Source organism: Tenrec ecaudatus, chromosome 10 (genome assembly GCF_050624435.1).
Source record: "Tenrec ecaudatus isolate mTenEca1 chromosome 10, mTenEca1.hap1, whole genome shotgun sequence".
Lineage (NCBI taxonomy): Eukaryota > Metazoa > Chordata > Mammalia > Afrosoricida > Tenrecidae > Tenrec > Tenrec ecaudatus.
The window spans coordinates 46,401,996-46,424,177 of record NC_134539.1 but is presented as its reverse complement, the minus strand read 5'-3'; the positions used below and the strand labels follow the sequence as shown (position 1 = coordinate 46,424,177).

Here is a 22,182-nt window from a genome sequence, read left to right as displayed (position 1 = left end):
ACTGGCACTGAAATACCCGTCACACAGCTTCCAGCATCACAGAACCCACAAGGCACCACAGTACGAAAGACGGACAGACAAGTGGTGCCTGTGGCCCTTAGCTATCCTTCACACCAGAAACAGAACCCACCCCCAGAGGTCACCTTTCAGCCAAATAATAGACATACCTGCGAACACTCATACTGGTGGGAACATGCTCTTTAGGACCAGTGAACAAAGCCCAGAAGGTAGGAAGGCCAATAGAAATGGGGATCTTGAGGCAGTGGGAATAGTGCTCCTGTATCAAGGGATTGCAGTTAATGTCACGAGACACAATGTGTATACATTGTTGAAAAAATCAAATTTGCTCTGTAAACATTCCCTGGAAGCACAGTAAAATTTTAATTTTTTATTTTTAAAGGTATAGAATATAAAATCTCTAATGCATTTAGCATTTTAACCAGGAAAATTTATGTTGTAAACTTTTTCGTTTGTTTTAATCATTTTATTAGGGGCTCATACAACTCTATCGCAATCCATGCATCAATTATGTAAAGCACATCTGTACATTCATTGCCCTGCTGTAAACTTTTAAAATGAAAATGTTGCCAGATGTTATATGCAGCATCTTTTCCAGTGCCCTCTGACTATGTCTTGAATGTCTGGTAGTGTCCTGTCATTGTACGGACCCAGCTGTGCTTAGTGATCTTCAGTGGAAGAGTACCTGTGGTGTGGGAATGCTGCCTGCAGGTTCCGTGGCTCAGACTTACCAGCAAGCAGCTCTGAGAGATAGACGAGACTGCTTCCATAAAGATCTCAGTCTGGGAAACATGTAGGGTCACTAGAATCTACTCCAGGCAGTGGGTTTGGTTTTGGTGATATTAATGATAATGTTAGATAATTTCTGTGTTCTATTAGATTACCCCTTTTTTGAATAGGTACAACGATAGATCTCTTCCGATCAGTTGGCCAGGTAATTTCTTTCTTTTTTTTTTTTTTGACAAAGAGAGTTTATTTGCTAACTAGAAGCCCAGCGTGCAAAAGGGAATCCGTAATTTCTTTTTTTAAAAAAGATATTAAATATACTTTCTATTTATTCTATTATTAACACTTTAAAAATTATTTTAAATCAATTTTGGGGTCTTTTACAGTGCTTATAATGTTCTATACATCAGTTATGTCAAGCACATCTGTACATGTTGCCGTCATCATTTTTTTATTAAGCTTTTATTGGGGGCTCTTATCACAATCCATACATTCATCCAGTGTGTCAAGCACATTTGCACATACGCTGCCATCATCGTTTTCAAAGCTTTCTCTTCCCACTTGAGCCCCTGAGATCAGCTCCCTCTTTCTTCCCCCTCCCTCCCCGCCCGCCCTGGGTAATTTCTTAGCATAGGATGCTTCCAGCCTTGCATCTAATTATTGAAACATTTAGATTCATATCCCATCAGTTCCCAGAGCCTTGGTTTTCTCTGTCTTCAGTGCAGCTTGTACTCTGCCTATCGATTCTTGATGATATGCTTCCTTCAGAAATGGTTCAGTATCAATCAGTTCTGTTTGGTACAATGATTCTGTGCATGCCTTCTATTTTCTTTTGCTGTTTCCTATGTTGTTCAGTACTTTGCCCGTAGAAACCTTCAATATTGTAACATTGACTTTTTCCCCTCTGTTCTTTCAGTTGGAGAAATGTCAAGTGTGTCTCCATTTAATACTTTGCCTTCTCAGTCCACCCATTGAAATCTTCTGTTTGGCTCTTTTGCTTCTTTAATTATGCTTTAGCTGTTAAGCATTTGAGAGCAAGTTTAAGAGCCTCTTTTGACATACATTTTGGTATTTAATTTTTCCCTGTCTTTTTAAAGACGGTTTAGTTTCTTGAGATACGATGCCACCTCTTTTAAGGTTTACTGTGTAAAAATGCAGGATTTTCTTTTTTTTAAAATTATTTTATTGGGGGCTTGTACAACTCTTAACACCATCCATCCATCCATTGTGTCAAGCACATTTGTACATTTGTTGCCATCCTCATTCTCAAAACATTTGCTTTCTACTTGAACCCTTGGTATCAGCTCCTCACCCCCCATGAATCCTTGATAATTTATGAATTATTATTATTTTTGTCTTACACTATCTGATGTCTCACTTCACCCACTTTTCTGTTGTCTGTCCCAGGGAGGGGGTTGTATATAGATCATTGTGATTGGTTCCCTCTTTCTCACCTTCCCCTTACCCTCCTGATATCGCTACTCTCATTATTGGTCCTGAGGGGCTTATTGTCCTGGATTCCCTCTCTGGTCTAGCTGGATCTGTAAGGTAGAATTGGGATCTTGATCATTAAAGAACCAGAGGACAATTGTGTGTTCCATCTGTGCTACACGCCACTCTGACTGGCTCGTCTCCTTCCCGTGACCCTTCTGTAAGGGGATGTCTAGTTGCCTACAGATGGGCTTTGGGTCTCTACTCCGCATTCCCCCTTCATTCATAGGGATACGATTTTTTTGTTCTTTGATGCCTGATACCTGATCCTATGGAAACCTCATGATCACCACAGGCTGGTGTGCTTCTTCTATGTGGACTTTGTTGCTTCTCAGGAAGATGGCTGCTTGTTAATCTTCAAGCCTTTAAGACCCTTATGCTATATCTTTTAATAGCCAGGCACCATCAGCTTTCTTCACCACAGTTGCTTATGCACCCACTTTATTTTCAGCAATCATTTTGGGAAGGTGAGCATCATGGAATGCCAGTTTAACAGAACAATGTGTCTTGCATTGAGGGAGTACTTGAGTAGAGGCCCATCATCTGTCTTGCTACCTTAATACTAAACCTATCAATGTATGGACATAAATCTATTTCCCCATCATTAATATAATATATTTACATACGTACATGCCTGTATTTAGACCTCTATTAATGCCCCTTGCCTCCTAGTTTTTTCGTCTGTTTTCTTTTACTTTCCTCTTGTCCCCTATCAAGTTCAGCATCGATTTGGGTTTCAGTAATTTCTTTCGGTTACATTGTCCTTGATCAAGCCCTACCAGGCATACTACACCCTCCTCACCATTGGTTTTGGATCACTTGCTCCCTTGTGCCTGGGTTTGTTAACACCCACTTCCTTTTCCCAGTATCCCCCTCTGTCATACCCTCCCCCACAACTGATGGTCCCATTGTTAAGATTGTTTATCCTGCCTATGTTATTTACATAGACCTGCAGAGATAATAATATGCACAAAAATCAACACAGCAAAACAAAGCAACAAAAGAAAACAATACATGATTTTTTTGAGCACATGAGTTTCTCTTTAGAAATATGAAATATACAGTCTCTAATTTGTTTTACCCTGTAAGTAATACAAATTCCTCAAGAATACACATAGGAAAAAACAAAACAAAACTTCAGGGAGTTTAAAAATATCATGGAAAAAAGTGTAATAGGCATAAACCTTTTTTTGTAATCTTCTAGCTCAGCTGCCGCTGAGGGCATCATTTCCTACGGTGTCATCCTGACTTAAGGTCAGTTCATACGCTTGACTCATTTTAGTTGCTTCCATTCTTGGAGACACGGTGGGTTAAGCGGCTCAGCTCACCAGCTGCTCCGCGGGAGAAAGATGAGTTTACCTGCTCCCATCAAGATGTACAGTCTTGGGAACGAACCCTGAGGAGCACTTCGACTTGCACCACAATCCAGTTGCCGTGGTTGGGAATTACTCGGTGGCAGTGGAGTACAGTTTACTAGAACATGTTTCCTCATATTTGACCTCGTGTATCTTGCTTTTTAATTCCCATTTATTATTTAATTTAAAGCTTTTTCGAGGTAACTTCCCCCCCCTAATTATTTGAAGATGGTTATGAAGCCTTGATATTTCCTTTTTTTCCTACACTAGACAGTTTGTGAAGCTCCATTTCTCCTATGTTGTGATTTCTGTTTCCCATACTGAATTCTCTTGCACATGTCCTGTGATCTGTTCCCGTTCATGGAAACTCTTACATTCCCTGCTGTGAATGTGATACTTTTATCAATAAGCACTCACCCCAGCCGTAATCTCTACCTTCCCCTTCTGTAGTGGTACAGTTGTGGTTTTGAACCTAAAAGCTGTTCATTGTATTTCTTTTCATTAAATTCAATCTTATTTGAATCAGCCCCAATTGTTCCAACTTCAGGATATCTTTTTAGTCCCCATTGTATAATTTTAATTAACTGATTTCATTTAACTACAAACTGTTATTAACTACTCTGAGATTAAGATGAAACTGATTTATAACCTTTCCTCTTAGTTACTTATTTAGTGTTTCTTAGGCAGGGCTTACTACTCCTGTATGACATGTCATTGGACACCACCCATTTGCTGATTTGCTGATGATTATTTTATTTCAGTAATTTATAGTTGTCAAAATCTGTTTACTGTGCTTTTCAGATACTGTTGTTTATAATGTGAAGGTTTATGGCAACCCTGCCTAGAGTCTATCAGTATCATTTTTCCAACAGTGTTTAAGTTTTACAATATTTCAGACTTTTTCATAATGGTATTGCACCCTTAGTAGACTACCAAACTCATTGACATTACATCAATTCCAACTTAACAGCAATTCTGTAGGACAGAGTTGAACTGTCCCTGTGGGTTCTGAGAGTGTACTCCTTACTGGACACGAAAAACCTCTTCTTTCTCCCTCAGAGGCTGGTGGGCTTGAACTGCTCCCCTTGTAGTTTATAGCCTCTCTGGTAAGCTGGTAAGTCATTAGAGTGCTTTAATACACTATGGTTCCCAGTGCGTATACGTAAGTCTTGCTTACATGTAAATTAAATGCTCTGAGAAATGTTCAAGATTTTACTTGATTGCTCTTTATTGCTGAACTTGCAATATCTTTGAGATATGCCTGTACCCTTCCTTGTTTTTCCTTTTTGAAAATGTCACAATGTTTTTCACTACTTTTTTCTAGTCCCACCCTTAGGTTTCCTTGGCTCTGATCCTGGCTCTGCCGTTTATTTACCAAATGAATGACTTTGGCTGAGTTACTTCCTGAAATTGGAGTTTCTATCATCTGTGATACTACTAGTTATTCATGGGGTTAGGAGGGTTAGACAAGTTAGTATACGGGGCTACCCCCTTCAAAACCGGAATTGCACTGGGTGGAGCTAGATAGTGTACATCCCCCCCTCCTCCCCAGTTGAACATCAAGCAACTCACTCTGAGTTAGTGCACCCAGTGGTGTTGCCTGGAAAGGTTTTCTCTGGTCACAGTGAATTTTTTTGTTTTGTAAAAGCAGTTTCGCTTGAACTTCATTTTTCATAATGGCTGATTTAAGAAAACTGTGTGGCTGTGAAGTTTTGTTTGCTGCGCTGGATAAAAGGCCACAGAAACTGTTGTGATGTTGAACACAGCTTACAAGGACAGCACTATGGGAAGAACTCATTTCAAAAAGGTGAAATGTTGACTGATGATTGGACAAAAATGTTGGCTTGAAGTGCATCTGGAGTTCGTTCCACCAGGTCAGATTGTTAATCAAGCTTTCTATTTAAAGATTGCATAACAGTGTCAGACAAAAAAGACCTGGTTTGTGGCAGATGGGACTATTTTGCCCCCACACAATGTACCTGCTCAGGCAACCATGTCAGTGTGCCAGTTTTGGGCAACAACAGCATGCCTCCTTACCCCATGCACCTCACTCACCTGAACTCACTCTTGTTTCTGTGAATGCAGAGGGATAGGAAAGGACAGGGATTTGCAAGCGTAGAAGAGGTGAGGATAAAAACGAGGTGCTGTCAGCCATTCAAACAGATGAATTTGAAAAATATCTCCAAGAATGGAATCGCATCTTTGACAAATGTATTAAGTGTAATGGACAGTACTTTGAAGGTGTTAAGGTTGTTTTGTAAAAAAAATTAAATATATAGCTTTGAAAGTAAAAAAAAAAAAATTCTTTTTTTTTTTTGATACCGCTTGTATAATATGAAGTGAATCAGTCACAGTCTCCTGGTCCAGAGTCAGTTTTATGGAGGTCGGCTATTATATCCAGAATTTGCTCTCAGAGGGAATCATGCTACCATCATATTTCACTCTCTCCGAATTTCCAGGGTCATGCTTGTTCCTGTAACCTAGAACCTTTTGAAGCAGTGGTAGGCTCGTTTTCCATAACCTTATGCATCTAGAGCTTCAGTTCTCTTCAGTATTTCATCTGAATTGCTTCAAGAAGAATATTTTTAATATTTTTTACTATATTAACACTTGGCCCATTGAAAACAATTTGGAAGATACAGAAAACTAGTCAAAGGTAAAGCAGCTGCTCTATCATTCATTTGCAGCCACTAACTTACTCTTTTTCCTTTCCCTCACCAGATAATTGTAATCATGTCGTATGTTTGTGTCCTACTCTTTTCCTTGTATTGACTATGCAAAAGCGTGCCGCGATGTAGCTCGGAACAAGCTTTGGAAAGCGTTGAGAAGAATGGAAATTCCCCAGTACTTCTTTGTGCTCACCCTATACATAGACTAGAGGCCGTTAGTTTGCACAGGACATAGGATACTTACTGCATGGTTTAAAATCAGGAAAGGTGCCCATAGAGAGGTTGTATCTTTTTCACCTTTTAGATTCAGTCTGTATGCCGGGCACATAATCTAAGCAGCTGGGCTACATGAAGAAGAATGTGGAGGAAGGCATATAATAACCTGCGATAGATATGCAGATGACGCGGCCTTGCTGTCTGAAATCAAGGAGGACTTGAAGCCCTTGCTAGTGAAGGTCGAGAACTGCAGCCTTCAGTGTGGATTGCAACTTCATGTAAAGAAACCTCCCAAATTCTCACAATAAATAACCTCATGATAAGTGGTGAAAAGATTGAAGTTATTAAGGATTTCATTTTGTTTGGATCTGTTGTAATCAGGGGTCATGGAAGCAGCAGTCAGGAAACAACGACACCTGCGTTGGGCAGATCTGCTGCTCAGGACGTCTCTAGTGTTGAAGAACAAGGAACGCCACTCTGAAGACTAGGCGCAACGGACCCGAGCCTTGGTATTCTGAATTGCCTTGTGTGCGTGCGAATGCAGGGCAAGAAATAGGAAGAACCTGTGCATTTGTGTCATGGCGCTGGGGATGGATATTGGAAATACCATGGACTGTCAGAGGAACAAAAAAACCTGTCTGGGAGAAGTGCAACCAGAGGACTCTTTAAAATCAAGGATGTTGAGATTTCATCTCAGTTACTTTGCACATACATGAGTACCAGTCCCTGGAAGGGACGTCATGCTTGGTAAAGTAGAAGAACAGCACGAAAGAGGAAGCCCCTGGGTACGATGGATTGACACTGTGGTTACAGCTGTGAGGATGGTGCCGCTCTGGTAGGGGCTTCATTCTGTTGTGCGCGGGATGGCTTTGAGTCGGAACTGACTCGAAGGAGTCCAACAACGTTTTCCTTCATAATATGGTCTCAGGGATACTTTTAAACCGCGTGGTCTTTGTAAAACTAACAGACCTGATGGAATTGTTGCATAACATTTTAATGAGGCAGTTATCAATAGTCACCCATTTGCCAGGTGTTGAACTTTTAGGTAGTACACTTTACAGTGTTTTAAATGACACGCCGTTGAACTGGTTTATATCAAAATGTTTTTAGAATTTGTCATTATTCAGTAAGCCCAATGCAAAAATCAGAAACTGTAAACATTTTTAAGACCAGTGGGTTATTTTTATTGATAGATATGACTGATCACATCTGCTTCTTTTCCTTTGTGCTCTGAATTATAAACTTGTTTTCTGAAATTCTCTTATTTGCTTGTTTATTGGTGTGTTTTGGTCAAACTTGAATTTTACCCCTTCTTAGTAAAATTATATGAATTATTTCTCGGTGTTTAGATTTTCTTTAGATTATATATTCCTTCCCTCTTTGTTAAGATAGCTTTTGTGTGGGAAAGCTGAAGAGGAGACCCTGTCTGACTCTTGTATTTCTTCTGCCAGATGCCCCTGTTTCTTCCTGCAGTAAGATTTTTCTCAGGCACATTTCTTCAACTGCGCTCACACCACTGGACTCTGCTGTGAGCGTCTGCTGTGTAGACTGTAGGAGGGCCCTCGCGCTGCTTTCCTTCCGCCGTTAAAAATGTTCTCACGGCACAAATGTGGTTTTTAGGCTGACGTGGGATCTTTTAATCTGATGCTTTTGGGAAAGCCTTACTTGTTTTTTCCTTTTCTAAACATTAATTTATAGAAAACATTTGGAAATCCCACAAAATGAGACTCTTAATAAGTTAATGACCGATTACTTTTAAGTGTGAATTTTTCGAACTGCAGTGTATGTCAAATTAAAACTGTTTATTTTTTGTTAAGCTATTTAAGTAACATGGTAGCATGAGATCTCAGCTGCCTGCCTTCTCTCAAATTTGGTTTGTGTGGGCAGGAGGCGGGCACTTTCTTTCCTCTGGCTAGTGGCGCTTATAAAGCGCTCATGCTGTAAGAGACGCCGCACAGTTTGCATACTTGTATGCCTGTTGTCATGTGTGAGTATTTTACATTTGTGTCTGTGTTTTGTTTATTTGAGATCTGGACATTGGTAGTTGGCTACGTGTTGGCTGTTTCATTCAAGTGGAATGCAAGCACTGAGCGCTACTTGAGAGCCGTTTCCATTCCTGTCTGGATTATACTGCTGTTTCACATAGGTGGGTCACTTTTAAAACCTAGTCTAAGATTGGAAAAGGCTGACTGTGTGAAGAAGAGTTAATTCTTTGAAGTGCTAGATGTTGATTTAGAGTTCTTTAAAATGTTCTTTAGAAAATGTTATGCTTTAAACGTTAAGTAATCTTTAACAACGATGTTATGCTTTGAAATGCGTATCTTTTAATTATATGAAATGTTCACCTTTTTAAAGGGCTTTTAAAAGCAAAAGCAGAGCGCACTTGCACTGTCGAGTCATTTCTGGGTGTCATATTGAAAGAGGCTATAGATAAGCAGCTTGAGGAGGACTGAAGGTTGGATAAATATTACAGGAACTAGAAAAGATCTTTATGCTGGATAAGGGAAGAGGGGTCCTATGCCTACAGGGCAGGAAGAAGAGATCTGATGATATTCTAATTGAAAACCTCTGTCTAATACTCGAAGGAATGTCCCATGAATGAAGTCGTTTAATCAATCTATGTTGCCAGCAGGAACAGATGCTAGAGCAATGACTAGCTTTCAAGGAGACACAACTTAGCAGGTGATCCCGTGTCTGTTAGAGCTACACAGTAGTGACCAACCCCTTGAAGCTAATTCCCATCCAGGGTGACCCTATGGGACAGAATAGAACTGTTAGGTGGCATGTCGGAGGGGGTAAATCTTTGTGGGAGCGGACTGCCGCGGCTCTTTTGCGGAGCAGCCCAGCGCTTCACGCAGACACCGCACAGTCCATTGTCGCAGCCCCTGCAGTGCGGTGGCTTCCCTGTATTTGAGATGCTCATTGTTAGCCAAGGTGTTGTAGATTTATGTGTAGTATGATACAGAGGTGGAATTCTTTTATCTACAAGTGCGAGTCTACAAAACATTACGTTTTGATTTAAAAGCAGATTTCAGTAAAACAGAACTTATTAACAGTTGCTTTTAGAGCTACTTCCTACTTAAAATATAAAAAACTGTTGAGATGTTCGTGCCTAGAGTCTGCTGTTGAACAGTGTGCCTCCCAAACTTCGCTGACGTGGAACACAGGAGTGCGATGTGACGCATCTTGAATCTGGGAAAGAAGTCAAACATTCCTACCTACGATTCAAAATCTAGGGTGTAGATGAACCTGGGAAATTCAAATAGCTAGGGGCCTATTCTTTGACTACTTGTGAGCATTTTCTCACTGCACATGTGGAAGGATCCCGGGACGCTTTGTGCTGTGCACCTTCAGACTCTTCTGCTGGTCAGTTAATAGATTTAAGTACTGGGTTGCTAACTGCAAGGTCAGTGGTTCAAATCCATCAGCCACTCCTTGGGAAAGTGATGAGACTGGCTGTTCCAGTAAAGAGTTAACAGTGTTGGAAATCTTGCAAAGCGTTCTCTTACTATGAGTTGGAGTCAGCTTGGTGACAGTGGGGTGGGACAAAGATTCCCTGTAGAATTTGCTTTAGAAACTCCATGTTTTCCTATTATTTACTATTTGAGGTGTAGTGGGTTAAGCATTGGGCTGCTAATTTCAAGGTTGATGGTTCAGTCCCACCAGCCATTCTGTGGGGAGAGATGCTGCCTCCACCATATATAAATATTTGTAGTCTCAAACCCTGTAGACCAGTTCTACTCTTTCCTATAGGGCCCAATGAATTTGAATGGACTCCCTGGCAGTAGGTGGGTCCTAATTGCGAGGTTGAGCTTACAACCAGGAAATCTAGTGAGGCTCCTTAATCCTGGTCATTGTCTGGTCAAATGGGTGCTTTGAGTTCAAAGTGTCCTTTGGACTTACCTCGATTCTAACATGACCAGGTAGTACAACCTGTTACCATTAGGTTAGCACATGCATAGTCCTGTAGACAACCCAGGACCCTGAGAGAGGGGCTAGACTTCACTGCTAGAAACGCTCAGTCTGGAACTCCCTTACCCATGAATCAGTTTTGTTGTCACCATACTCATCAAATTACTCTATCAATGTACTAAACTGAACAATGTTAACTTTTAATAATTTGCAGCATCCTTGGCTGGCTCTTGGAGAATCCCAGTATTCCTGGTTATTGTTTTCCTGATGTCTGTGGGCACCCTCTATGAAAAACAGAATGGAAAAGAGTCTTCTGGTAAGAAATAGGGTGTTTTATTAATGTTACTCTAAGAAGAAGTATTTGGAAAGTAGCTTTATTTTAAAAAATCAATAATACAGTAATGCTATAATGAAATGGCTCAAATTTACTTAAAATAGTTTGCGCAAATATTTGAAATTAGACCACACTTTTTATTTTTTGTGTTTTTAAATGATAGAATTCACGTAGCAAAATTAGCCACTAATTATTTTAAAATATGCAATACAGGGAATTTAGTACATTTACATTCACAGAGTTATGTAACTGTCACCTCTGTCTACTTCTAAAGCTTTTTTTATCACCTTAAAAGGAAACCTCACATCTGTTCCTTACTTTTCTCTTTTTCCTTCAGCTCCTGGTATTAGCCTGCTTTCTGCTTTTATGGATTTGCTTATTCTGAAGGTTTTCATGTAAATATAATTGCACATTATATGCCCTTTGTCACTGGCTTCTTTACTTAGGGAGCCTTACAGGCATGGTGGGTTGAATTTTGGGGTGCTAACCACAGGTCGGCAGTTTGAACCCACCAGCCACTCCATGGGAGAAAGAGGAGGCTTTCTGCCTATTCCATAAAGAGTTAGTCTTGGTTTGAAACCCACAGGGGCAGTTCTACTCTGCCCTGTAGGGTCAGGAGGAGAATTAATAGCTTTTTTTTCAGTCTGTACTTCATAACATTTTTAAGGCTCATCCAAGTTGAAGTATGTAGTATTTCATTCTTGTTTATGGCTGAACAGTGGGACATTGATAGATACACCACTGTTTGTTTATTCATTCACTTGTTGATGGAACTTTTGGGTTGTTTCTGCTTTTTGGCTATTGCAAATATAGTCAAGCATTGTATAACATATCCAAAAATATGCTATGAAATAGAACATTATGGGAGTTGGGTGTTTTGTGAACATTGTACCATTATAGCCTGGTCCTGGTTTTTCTTTAAGCATCTTAAGAAGCGTCCTGTCTTAGCAGTGACTCTCAGGAGTGCTGACAAGGGTTCGCTCTGTGTTTGGTCCTCAGACCACATCATTAGCAATTGCTTCGTGTCCGAAAAAGGCCCCACTCACCTTGGCCTTGTAGCTTCTGTAAAGATTTGCTGTCTTGGAAACTCTGTACAGCATCGCTAGGAATTGGGAATTACTTGATGGGCGTAGGCTTTAGTCAGTTTTCAGTGGGGTTCTTTCTTTAAACAATTTGGAGTTTTGTCTTTGTCTTTTAGAACTTGAAGCACCTACTGCTTCAGATCAAAGACTAAAAGCCTTCAGTGTGGATTTTGTCTAATGGGTATCTGATCATTGTATCATGCCTTTTTATTAATAAGTCCATTAAAAACTTTAAGATAACTAACGGAACAAGGAAACCTTCATTATACATCCTTCTGACAACGGAAAGTCAGGAAGATTTTTATTTTATTTTGCATCTTGTTATCTTTTCAAGTGTTCTCTGCAGGGCTCGTCTTCTTGATGTTGATCTTATGAGACTGGTTACACACCAGAGCAACGGAAGGAGCCTTCTGTTTGGGGCAGCTACTGACGAAGATGGAGGAGTTACTGTACCAAAAAGCAGTGTATGACATTCAACAAGTTCAGCAAGTAGCAAAAAGTAGCAAATGATCAAGCATCAACAATATTGCAAGAAGTCCAAACTGCACTGAAGATGTTCCTGAGAAACTTGGCTCTCGGAAATGAGACATGATCAGTGAAGTTGTCTCAACAAATAGATGCAACATTGGAACATTTTACCAGTCTGTGCTAAGTAATTTGGAAGACTGCCACTGGACCAGCCTACAATAAAAAACCAACCAACCAATATTTGTGTCCATTCCAGAGAAAGAAGATCCAACAGAAGGTGGACATTATCAAGCAATATCATCAATGTGACATGCAAGTAAAGTTGTAAATGATTATAGAAGTACCTTGACAAGGAGGATTATGGATTACACCTCAACATAAAATGAAAATCCTCATAATGGGACCAGAAAGCAACAACACGATACATGGAAAAACGATTGACTGTCAAGAACTCTTTAAAGTGTTAAAGACTTTGAGAGCGCTCAGGTGTGCCTGGCCCAAGCCGTGATATTTTCAGTGGCCTCATATGCATACCGAAGCTGGGCAGTGGATAAGACCAAAGAAGGATCGATGCCTTTGAATGAAGGTGTCGCTGAAGAACATTGACTGCAATGTGCACTGTGAGAGGAACGAGCAAGTCTGTGTTGAAGAGGTATAGCTAGGATGCTCCTTAGAGTGGATGTTCTTTGGGCTTGTTATCAGGAGAGTCCAGTCCCTGAAGAAAGACATTGTGCTTGGGAACTGTCAGTGAAATAAAAGAAGACCTCTTGAGGCGCTGGGTTGACTCAGTCCTGCAACAGTGGGCTCAAACGTAGGCCCAGTTGTGGTGCTGAAGGACCGACCTGGGAGTCTGCACTGACTGTAAACCTCACCACATTAAACGCTTGGTGGTTTCCATGTGTCCCTGTGGTTAGCTTTAGCCTTATATATATATATTCACTTTATATATATATATAAAGTGAATATATATATATAGTGAATGGTTGAGACAGCCCTGCTTATCCCTTGTCCCAGTATAGTTTTCTCCTTTTGCCTACGTTTGTCCAGGATTGTGGTCCGTGTTTAACTTCAAGAATACATCTATATGCACAAGGTAGCTCTAAACCAGGGGTTTTAGATGAGTCTTCGATTGGGTCTAAGTTTCAGTTGCCCGAGGGTTATTTGTAGAGAACTATGAAGACAAGAATTTCACGGTCAAGTTTCAAGTTGGAGAAACAGAGCTATGGCGATTGTTACTGTCAGCCCCAATCTCAGGGTGGTGGTGTGGTGTATGAAGCCAGATTTGGGGGCATCTTGGTTCTAGACCCTCAACTGTGGCTCATCAACTGCTGCTCATCAACTGTGGCTCTGAATGAAAACGGAAACATCTTCAAGGATAGTTTTCAGATAATGGGATTTCCTTTGTTTTTCGAAGTGTACTTATGGCACCATAGTAATTTTAAAATTGTTGTGAGGGACAGGATTGGCTCTTGCATCTCAAAAGTTTGCCAGCCCTGCGGTAGACTGTTACTAAGAAGGAAATCTAAAATGAGTCAGAGGAAACACGCTTGGTTTTTCTTGTTGTTTCGCTCATTCCAGCCTGCTTCAAGTGATTTCTAATAGGATCTTTTTCTTAACTTCTCTCTTGTCCAGATAACCCTTCCTCATAGGATAGAGGTTGTTCCCCCCCAGCCCCTACCCCAAGTTTCTGAGTAGCTCTTCTCATCTGCCTGCACCACCTCGTGGGCGTGAACACTTAAGCCATGTGTAGTCTGTATTGCATAGTTCTCCCCTCTCACTTATGGCGGTTCCCTCCTGGAGGTGAGCACGTGCTGTGAGTTGTCCTGCTGCCTCCCCCTCCATTTCTGAGTTGTTCCTCCTTAGTACAAACTCACTGCCCGCCATCCCCCCCAGCTCATCTTTGAGTGTTTCTTGTCAGTTTGATCCCACGTAGCTAATTCTGAAAAGAGTATGCTGCGTTAGACAGATCCTTTCTGCTTGATCAGCTAAGCGACTGTTGGCTTTAAGGAAGGTTTTAGAGGGTATTCGGGGTTTGAAGTTTAAAGCATCTCTCAGGGCTGGACTTTCAAGGTTCATCCATCCTCCATAGCTTCTGGAAATCTGGAATTCATGGGCATTTGAAATTCTGTCCTTCACTTTCTCTCTTTGAACAGAATTCTTCTGTAGAATCTTTGATCATTGCCAGTAAGATAGCATCCAGTTATTCTAGTTCAAATGCGTTTAATTCTGTGATCCTAAAATAACAACAACCAAACAAAACCTTATAAATAGATGACGTCTCCATTATGAAGATGATGGTGTCTGATCTCAGAAGGTAGCTGACTTGCCCAAAGTCACAAGAGTTATAAATGAAGGAGCTAAGGTTTAAACCTACCTTGCTTGATCGTATGCCCAGTAATGTCTCCCTCACCAGACTCTTTGAAAGTCATCCTCCGGTGACCTAAGGGAAATACTAACAACGAACCCCTGCTGCACTCAGCTGCTGCTGTCAGCCCCTCCATTCTTCTGTGCCAACTCGGTGGGAACCAGGACTCGAGCTTGGTTAAGTTGCCTGGCCTGTGAGAAAAGGGACACGATCAATGATTGTGATCTCTTAGCAAGGGTGAGTTCTGTTCGGCTCTTTATGTATGGCAGCTCACCTCACTCTCTCAGCAATCCAGCGACATTGGTATCCTCCTCATTTTGTTGTTGATATTGGGCGCCAACTTGTCGTTTGCTGCTGTGACAGGTAGAACTTTCCCCTAATGGTTCCGGGGCTGAAATCTTCACAGAAGCAGACTGTCAGGTCTTTGTTCCTGCAGAGCTCCTGGGTAGGTTAGAACCGTCAGCCTCTGGCTTGGCAAGCCCACTGTTTAACCACTGTGCCACCAGGGCACTCATTTTACAGAGGAGCACATTTAGGCCCAGTGGGCCATGACTTGTGAGTTTAAGAAGTGCTTCTTCAAGAGCTAGGGAAACAGCTGTCACACGTGTCTTTCTTAGCCTGCACACCCAGCCTGAGAAACCGTGGCAAGTACAGCTGAGTGCTGTTCCTTTTATTGGTAATTGTTTATAAATAATTTGATTTTTTTTATTTGCAAGAGAGGCCTCATAGGTACTTTAAACATCTTGGGGAAGCATGCAGTATGAATAGTTCTTATTCAGGTGAACCCAAATTGGAAAAGGAAAAGAAATAAACAAAATTTCCTGCTGATTTATTCCCTGCTCTCCTCAATTCTGGAATGTTTGATTTAATAGACCCAGAGCAACTCCTACAGGCCCATCTACAAGCTTCTGCCCTTGACCAGTAGTAGTGCAGTGAGGTCATACTCAAAGCCTTCAGAGAGAGCCTGAGAGATTATCGACATTAGTCATGGAAACAGAAGCCACCTTCAAAGGGAGCTCTGTGTACATGTTGGGAAGGGTTTACTTGGCATGCAGTCTGCTTTCCAGTGTCTTTGGATTTATTTCTGGCAGCAGCCACTAACTCTATGCAAAAGAATGGAGTAGATCAAGAAGGCACTCCTCATTTAGACTAGTTTAAAACTATATTTTCCCAATTTAAAAATATTCTTTTGGTCATTGCAGAATTCGCCTCTGTTCACACGTTCTGTCCAACCTTTTGATCTTTTTCTGTGCTTCAGACTTAGAGTTTCTGTCCCCGGGTGCTAGGCTGCTAATATCAGTGTCTGGCTTGCTTGGGCTTCTGTAGATCCCCTGTTATTTGAGCCTCCACCCTGTAATTGACACTCGAAACCGTGGATGCACTCTCTTGTTTGTTTATAGTTCTTGGGCCCCAAGATTAATGTTCTCTTGCCCACGTGCCTATTTTTAGCCTGGACGTTTATCCAACATCATGACCTTGCCCAGGATCTTGGCTCTGGCAGTCTTCTGTCTGGCTTGTCATCTCCCTTCTGAGTCTCTGGGGTTATAAGGCCCTCCCTGTGAGGGAAGTTATTAAATGCATTCCTGTTTGAAAAGAGTAGTTGTCAAATCTTATCTCTATAATTCACCATTATTCCTTCTTTATTTTGGGGGGATGTTCTCTTATTGTGCTAAAACTTTCATATGTTCAGAATTTGTTGAATGATTCGTGTATTAACTTGAATGATATTGCATATTTTTCACCAATTTAGCTAAAATGTATTGACTATTTACTGTACCTTGAAGTGATGTCAACAGGTCGGAGAAATAGTCCTAGAGACTATAGCGTTGAAGGTTCAATCTACTGGTCTGCACTTTCCCTCGAGCTTTTTGTTGTCCACTGTATTTAGGGTACTTTGCTTAGCTCTGTGGCGAGATTCTCTACCCTGACTACTAACGAATGACTGAAAAGATAGATACAGTGAATACCTAGGAGTGCTAGTCCTTGTAATTTATGCTACTCAAAGCTGGTAGTTTTGATATAGATAATGGTGACAACTTATATTTATTAAATGCTTCCTACATATTAGACATTTTTCTAAGCATTTTATACATTTTGTTTCATTTAATTTTTATATAAGGACAGAATTTATAAGCCCTATTTTATACTTCAGGAAACTAAGACCCCCTAGATATTAAAGTGATATGCCCGTGATCATGCAACTAGTAATTACAGACTTGGGATTTGAACCTGGTTAATACTGTGTCCCACCTCTGCTCCTGGTTACTGACCTGTGTCTTGATGGCATCGCGGTGATGTGGGGCTGCTAATGGCAAGGTCAGCAGTGGGAAAGCACTAGCTTCTGCCAGGGAGAAGGTTAGGCTTTCTCCTCCTGTCAAGAGTCATTCCCCACTTTTTCTACCTGCTTTGACCAGTGTGCAATCGCCTGCTTGTTTTCCAGGGGCAGAGTTATCCGGACATGTCATCTCTATGGCCGCCTCCACCCTTGCTACCTTGGCCATCTCCATCACTGGGTATGAGTCAAGCGGTGAAGACCAGCCTTCGCCACAGCCTGCAGGTGACTGACATTATGAAGGAATGTCTCCGATGTCATTCTGGAAGATGCAATATAACGATTGAATATACAGTTTTAAGAAAGACCGTAAAACCCCAGATGCTAACGGACTCTTGCCCTTCATTTTCTCTTTCTCCCGTTTCTGGTTGTACACTTTATTCCCTCTTCCTTTGCTCTCACGTGCCACTTTTTGAATACCTTGACTTATTTTGTGTTTGGAGTTTCTTGTCTTAGTTCTTGTTACTTCCAGTCCTTTCTTTTAAATTACTCGGTCTTGCTCCGGTTCCTTTTGTTGCTCTCTTACCTACCCTTCTCTACATTTTCTTCTCACTCCGCTTTCTTCTACTGATCTCCACCGACACCTCTTGTTCAGTTCTCCCTCATTTTCTCTTGGCCTGACTCTTCACGTGACTTTTGTTCCCTTTCCACCAGTTCTCTTCCGGCTCTTTTCCAGCCTCTAGATATCCATTTTTCTGGCATGACTTGCTTTTCTTCTAAAAGTTTTGATTTGCCTGCCTCATGCTATTAACAGATCACCGTGTCCCCTTGAGCAGACCTCACGCGTGTCCCGGAGTCTCTGTTCCGAGCGGCCTGGATGCAGAGGCGTTACCTCTGCCAGCATTAGTCACACTGTGCACGTAGAGATCCGAGTGTGCCAGGCCGTCCTGCTGGTTCCACAGGCATTAGGAACTGGGGAATATGCTGCGCTCTTCTTGAGGGACTCACTTGAGAAAAGCCAAAAGGGAGGCTGAGAAAAGGACATGGGGTCGTAGGAATATTTAGTTCTCTTGCACATAAAATTATGCTTCTAAAGGTAGAAAGGGCATAATGTTCTGATTATGGACTTACTCTTCCCAGGATCTGCCGTACTCGCTGGCATGAGATTCTCAAATTAGACACGCAGAGCGTGAAAGCAAGCAGAGCGTGACAAATGTAGCTCGGGATTAAGCCGCACACCTTCGGCCAGTGTGTTATTCCTGGAGGTGGGCGACTCTTCAGGGTGCTAGTTATGTCAGTAGAAAGCATTTAGGCAACATTACGATATAGCATGATTAGGATAGAGGACTACTATACAGTCTCTTAAGAAAGTTAACAAATAACAGAGAAATTGTTTCTTCAACAAATATTTCCTGAGGACCTACTGTCTATGAGATCCTGTTCTCTGTGCTAGGAATACAAAAGAGAGGGAGAGCAAGGCAGACAAGGGTTTCTTAATGCGTAGGGAAGGGAGAAAGTGACAAGTAACTAGAGTGTGATGTGACAGTAGAGAACTCTGCTTTGTAAAAGAACCACCCAAATCCCCTCCTAGGCGGAGCAAAAGAGACCAGGGCTGCTGGCTAGATGGCGACAGGTGGGACCCAGAAGACTATGCCCTCAGTCACCCTTCAGGTCTGGGACGGGACAGATAGCCCTCCTGTGTCGAGTAATCAACCATGTCAGAAGAAAAGGGCATTGTCTACCCAAGGACACAGGAAAGGAGGAGGGATGGGAACAAGGAGGGTAAATGACGGTGCACTGAAAGGATTACATCGCATGAGTTGTTGAAAATAAACTGATGCCATGCTGTGTAACCTTGGTATCTCTTGATACACAAAAAACCCTATAACTCCTGTGGCAATATTTCCAGCACATTATAATACAGTAAACATTATGAGAACACAGGGCCTTATGTGAAGTAATTCTTAGTATAATTTTTCTTTGAGAATTCCTCAGACCCAACAAACTGTCGTTATAGTTTACTGAAAAGAAGAAGATATTTGAAAGCCTAGGTTGATGTTCATGTCAGCGCAGTTGATTATATTTTAGGTGAAATTGACACAGGAAGGCCTTACTCTATCAAAGCAGATAAAAACCTCATTTTGTTACATACACACTCCTCTTTCTTTCAAAATATAGTGGACATGCACAATTATATAAACCAAAAGCAAACTTGTGCAGTTTTAAGGAAGTAAGGCAAAAAGTAAAGCATTTCTTGTACTCCAGCCCTAAGCCCAAACACCCAGACCTACTGCCACAGAGTCCATTTTACCTGGTAGTGACCCTGTGCAGGACACAGCCTCATCTGCTGGTAGGTTTGAACCACTGACCTTGTGTTTAGCAGCCCAACAACATCCCTAATTCTAATCCCCACAACACCTGTAATTCTAATCCCTCAAAACAAGCACACAAACATCCCTCGCATTTAAGCACTGTCTGTAGTGTAATTCTCCATGTGTTTCTCAGTACAAATCATCTAGCCTTTTTTATTGTGCACTGCGAAGTTCATTTTGAAGACTTTATAATAGTTGCTGTTAGCCCTGGTGGCTTGTTCCATATTAACAGGGCATGCGATTTTTTTTTTCTTTCCCGCTTCAGAAACCGCGGACAGGGGAGAGCCCCCTCCACCTCTGTCCTCATCGTCTTCCGCATCCACGCCTTCACCCACGCTGGGCAGAGCAAAAGCCGAAATTGGAACCTTTCTCCGGAAGAAGAAAACCAGCGACATCTACTTTGTGTGCCTCGTGTGGGCTTTCACTGCTGTCCAGCTCTGGTCAAACCTGTGGATCGTGCAGTTACTGCCCGTGCCCATTGCAGGTCCTCGTCTTCCCTGGGCCCGTCGGTCCCTGAGGGTCATGTGCAGGTTTCCACGATTTGACTTCAAGATGGAACTCCTTTACTCTGCTCCTAAACAACATCTTCCACTTACATTTAATTCATACTGTTTTGGAATCGTATCACTTTGATCATTATTTACTTTTTCATGGCTAAGGAAGGTCAAATGTACATTTGTTCATAACGGATGAGCAATGAGATTGATAACTCCACACAGAGAATTACCTAACAGTTGAGCCATCTATGATTCCCTGGAAGAGAATGTGACAAGTCTGAGTTTTTAACTGAGTTTTTTAAAAGGTTTTAAAATTTTATTTATTTTTCATTGGGTTTTGAGAGCTACTCTTAGTGAAGTCCACTTTACATTTTACTTTTCTTGTTTTAAATTGTGATAAACAATATGTAAAAAAGATTGCTACTTTAACAATTTTTAAATGTAAAATTCAATGGTGTTAATTAGGTTCACAGTGCTATGCCGTCGTCACTACCATCTATTTTAAAAGTTTTTCAGCACCTCAAATAGAATCTTTACTCATGAAGCCAAAACCCCCTATTAAGTTATAATTAAGCAAATCCTAGCGAAAACACTGTGGCCATTTTTCCATCAAAGGTATTAATGGAAATGCTTAGTGAAATTTTGTTTCAGTTGCTCTTCTAGATTCTTCCACACAGTTTTAGTTTTGCCAGATGATTTATGTTTGCAAACCATGGGTCAGTTGCTGCATGCCTCTTTCTTTTCTTCTTTTTAAAAAAATCATTTTATTGGCTTGTGCAACTCTTACGACAATCTATACATCCATCCATCGTGTCAAGCACATGTGTACATTTGTTGCCATCATCATTCTCAAAACCTTTTCTAGTTGAACCCTTGGTCTCAGCTGCTCGGCCCCTTTCTGCTCAGGATGCTTGTTGGCCTCACATAAGCCGCAGTCCTCTCGTCCGCCTCTGTCCATCACGGAGCTGACTTGGCTGGAGGAGCAGGCTATGAGCACAAGCGCTCCCTCCAAGTATTGTACCGCCTGCCGTTACTGTGGTGTAGCCTAGGAACTAGGGGTTTCCCCAGGCTCAGACGAGTAAGGCTTTTCCTAGGGACTTGGGTTGGTTCATCTGTCAAAATGGTAAGCTGTGAACTACTAGTGAGGTTACGGAGCAGGGCATAATACAGGAATCTCTGGAGTTAGAGAAATTATAATGGGTGGGATCAGTTTCCTAGGGTCTTGTCTGCAAGCCAAGCCACACAGATCAGAAACACATCCCTCTGGCTCTACTACATTTCTCCACTGACTGGATGACTGCTTGAAAAGCCAGAGCACCGCCCAGCTCTGGAGAGTGCCGTTCATACTGCAGTGTGTGAATAGTGTTTCCCTGAGTCGGGCTGCACTCAGCCCAAGGGACCAACCAACGTCGTTCTCCTCACACTGCACCGTTCCTCTGCTACATGTGGCAGAGGCTCAGCTGTGTGAGTTTAGAGCAGCGTGGAGAAATAAGAGCCACCGATGAGAACAGTATCCTGCGGTGGCTCTGCATCCCAATGCAGGGGGGCGCTTCGTACCTCGCTGCTCAGGGACCAGTCATCTAAGCGTGGCTACAATAGCTGAAGAGGGTAGGAACGTCAGGGCCTGCTTTTCAATATACTCCATGAGGGAGAAGGAAGGCCAAGGTGGGCCGGAAGGCCAAGGTGCGAACAGTTCCTGGCACAGTTTCATCTGCTGGGAATATTTTGAACTCTTTCCACCCCCTAGCCCACTCCCAAACACACGTGTACACATGTACTTCCATCTTTATTTTTAATACTGATTTCACGTTCACCTGGAATGAACTTTATTCATGGCTATGAGAGGACCTTTATTCAGGTTCTAACCATCTAAGCTGTATTTTTATTCCTGTATACATATATTTTTTATCTTCTTTGTAGTCTGGATACTCAAAAAACTCGTTGTCCACTTCGGAGTCGTGAGCTTCCTGCAGACACGCTGCCACGAGTGGTGGCAGGTTGTGGAGCACTTTCTCAAGGAGCGGCAGGAAGCGCTAGCACCGTGGCCAATCGTCGGGCTTGGGAAGTTCCTGCTCAAAGTGGACAGCAAGGTATCGTGTTTGAAGAGCCGGGGCCGCGTGTGTGAGACTTGCAGATTTCATCCGCTGAAAGGCGCCACCTCGTGTTATACAGTGTATATAGTTGCTGTAACACATTTCACATCCAATTCTGTAATGTCACTCCTCCCTCGTTTTCTCTTTCACCTTTTTGCTGCTGCTTAGAGTGAAATTCTGAAGTTCGAATTATGGTCTATGTAAAGACGAGATTTTGTTTAAATAACTATGAATGTTTTTCTCCCCTCTAAAAGAAGGGGGAGGAGCTTTTTGTGGAACCTTTAGTTCAACTTCCTTGTTTTATAAGGACCA

The 22,182-nt window shown here is 41.8% G+C and overlaps 1 protein-coding gene across 3 annotated transcripts in view; it reads left to right on the top strand.

The window, feature by feature from the left end:
• Nucleotides 1-22,182, top strand: part of TMEM245 (transmembrane protein 245) — an 83,665-nt gene that overhangs the window by 5,953 nt on the left and 55,530 nt on the right. For all 3 annotated transcript variants that reach the window (XM_075560287.1, XM_075560286.1, XM_075560288.1), the window contains exons 2-6: nt 8,504-8,621; nt 10,602-10,703; nt 17,077-17,193; nt 19,546-19,764; nt 21,698-21,867. In XM_075560287.1, the coding sequence (XP_075416402.1) occupies nt 8,504-8,621; nt 10,602-10,703; nt 17,077-17,193; nt 19,546-19,764; nt 21,698-21,867 (726 nt within the window). The remainder of the gene's footprint in view (nt 1-8,503; nt 8,622-10,601; nt 10,704-17,076; nt 17,194-19,545; nt 19,765-21,697; nt 21,868-22,182) is intronic.